Consider the following 2,563-nt stretch of genomic DNA (forward strand, 5'->3'; position numbering starts at 1 on the left):
TTTTTTCCTCTTGTCCTCTTGTATTGTTAGGGAATATAACCATGCATATATTCAAAGAAATGCATCAGATAAACATTAGTACTATCTAAATCATCTAATAGAAGAAACTAACAAAATAGCTTACAAAATACCATTCAATCTCTTGGCTTTGTTATTGATTAAAAAAAAAAAATCAGATGATTGTCAATTTAGTGACAATTACAATAGTTGCAAAGGAGAAATTTTGAATGAACTATGCTACAAAAGAGTAGAGGGACCTTGATCATTGAGGTGACACATTACCAACACTGAGACACTCCCCCACCCATATTTCATCATTATGAAATTTTTATGCACCTCTCGTTTGTATATATTAGTTATGATATTACAGTTTATAATTGAAAATAAACCAGTTAATTATTTCTTACAAAGTGATATTTGTTTTTGCTTGTGAATATATTAATAAACATTTTGTAGATCTAACATAAACTAAACAAGTAGATTTAACAAAAGGGGAAAAAACTAAAAAAAAAAAAATCATCATGTAATAAGGAAATGCAACCAAAGTTTTCTAGCAAATCCCAAAAACAACACAAAATTAAAGGGAAGAAAAAAAGAAGTAAATTGTCATCAACAAAATTAAGATTAGCAAAATTTGATTTCTAAGAAGATTATCCCTAATTAAATTATTGGAAAAATAAAAAGGGATCAAAAATCAAATAAGCTGTCTGAAGTCTGGGCCAACCTTATGGTGGATCAAGTAATCACCACCTTCCGATGAAACGTCGAAAATCATGGCACTGTCCGTACCGTGATGGTGATGTATAAACTCGTGGTGGGCCTTACTCATCTCCTTCTGTCGCCGGAGCTCCATAACTTTCCGATGAGAGTTGGAATGTTTTGTAAGCACAAACGTCGGACTCGCGGCCGGACGGTACTCGGGAACCAGACGCCCCGACTTGTACCTTACCCCGCAAGCGTTGCACAACGTCTTCGGGCCCATTGGGCCTGTCCGCCATTGCGGGGTCTTATCCGTGGCGCAATGGAGACACCGTCTCTCCTCTGCGCCACCTGACTCTGGCGAAGAAACATCTTTCTTCCGGCGATATCCTCCGTCGGTGGTTTGCTTTTTCGCAAGGTGAGTCATCTGTGGTGGGGGCGAGGTCGGTGGAGACAAGTTGTGGCTAGAGAGAATGGTTTCTCCGGTGAAAGGGTTGTCGTAAACAGTTTCCATGAGAAGCCCACGTGAGGCCCAATTACACGCTGCGGCGCGTGAGCGTTTGCTCCTAGCTTTGGCCGGCACAGAAACGTCGGTAGTGAAAATGGGACTGGTGCTATTCGGATTCTCCGAGCTTCCGGATTCGGATTTCGGGCCGGGTCGGGTGTTAAAACCGGATATTAGCTGGAGCTTCTGTACATCTTCAGGCGAGAACGACTCGTCCACGATGTTCGAAAGCCACGCCAACTCATCAGCCAAATCATCACACTAAACAAAACCAAACACCAATCATTTAATATTTCTTCTACAAAAGTCAATTATTACAAAACATAACATATCGTTTTAATTTTCTTGACTAGAATTCAAGAATTACCATATATTATTATTTAATATTAACGTACCGGTACACAAAGGTCACCGGAGAAGCTAGTGCCGTCTTGAACATCACCACTGAAATTAGGGAGATCGATGGCGGAGATGTTAGAGCTGTCGGTGAAGGCGGTGGTGGTTGTGGTGGTGGAGTCAGCAACAACATCGTTTTCTTCGTCATCATCGTTAGAGAAATCAACTAAGAGGTCATCGACGGCAAAATGATCAGCTGCGTGGAAAAACTCATGGGCCTCATCTTCCATAAGAGTTTCGTGGATTATACTAAAAGAGTTGTTTTTATTTTTTTCCGGTAATCTCTCGTCGGAGGAGATCTTTGGAGAGAGAGAGAGGAGAGAGTGAAGTGAGGGGAAAATGTGAGTTTAAAAAGGAGTAAAGTTAGAGAAAGTTATGGTTTCTATAGAAAAAGATAAAACTTTTGTTTTTTTTTTTTAAAATTTTATTTGCATTTTTATTGCGCTTGAAGGGGACAAGAGGTCTAATTCGGAAGGTTTGACGAAGACAAAGGAGATTTTATGGGAATTATTTTTCTTGACAACTTACTAGTATACCTATTTTAGTTATTTTTTCCCTTTGTAAATTTTAATTATTAGTCATATTATAATTAACATTTAGTTTGTTTACATACTTGTGCAAGCACATGTATAGGCACGTTTTTTTTAATAATGAAAATATTATTTCCACCATTTCTGAAAAATTTGTATATGTTTTATACCGCTCTAACACAACACTAATGTCTCTCATTTTTATTTACGAGAAGGTAGATTATAGTGGAGAAATTAAGAATTTTGTTTAGTTGACAAAAGAGAACGGTGGGAAATATTTTTGACTACATCTAAAGGATTAATGAATCAAACATGTGCAATTATGGTATAGTGGTGGGGACAACTTTACCAAAAGGGTCATAACGTTGCTTCGAAATTACAGATTGTACCACTCACGTGCATGTGATGGATGATCATCACTCCATTGATTATC

The 2,563-nt window shown here is 38.0% G+C and overlaps 1 protein-coding gene across 1 annotated transcript; it reads right to left on the minus strand.

The window, feature by feature from the left end:
• On the minus strand, window positions 503-1,961 carry LOC104706903 (GATA transcription factor 12). The gene is made up of 2 exons (XM_010423141.2): window positions 1,600-1,961; window positions 503-1,465 (listed from the first exon to the last, which is right to left on the minus strand). Exons 1-2 carry the CDS (start codon window positions 1,828-1,830, stop codon window positions 695-697), a joined length of 1,002 nt encoding a protein of 333 aa, XP_010421443.1. The 5' UTR covers window positions 1,831-1,961; the 3' UTR covers window positions 503-694.

The sequence above is a fragment of the Camelina sativa genome, chromosome 8 (genome assembly GCF_000633955.1).
Source record: "Camelina sativa cultivar DH55 chromosome 8, Cs, whole genome shotgun sequence".
Classification (NCBI taxonomy): domain Eukaryota; kingdom Viridiplantae; phylum Streptophyta; class Magnoliopsida; order Brassicales; family Brassicaceae; genus Camelina; species Camelina sativa.

Bases quoted from the DNA above. Each gene is read 5' to 3' on its own strand.
- LOC104706903 (XM_010423141.2), bottom strand. From the start codon at position 1,830: ATGGAAGATGAGGCCCATGAGTTTTTCCACGCAGCTGATCATTTTGCC. The intron at 1,466-1,599 runs GTACGTTAATAT...GGTTTTGTTTAG, and splicing joins CCGGTGACCTTTGTGTACCG to TGTGATGATTTGGCTGATGA.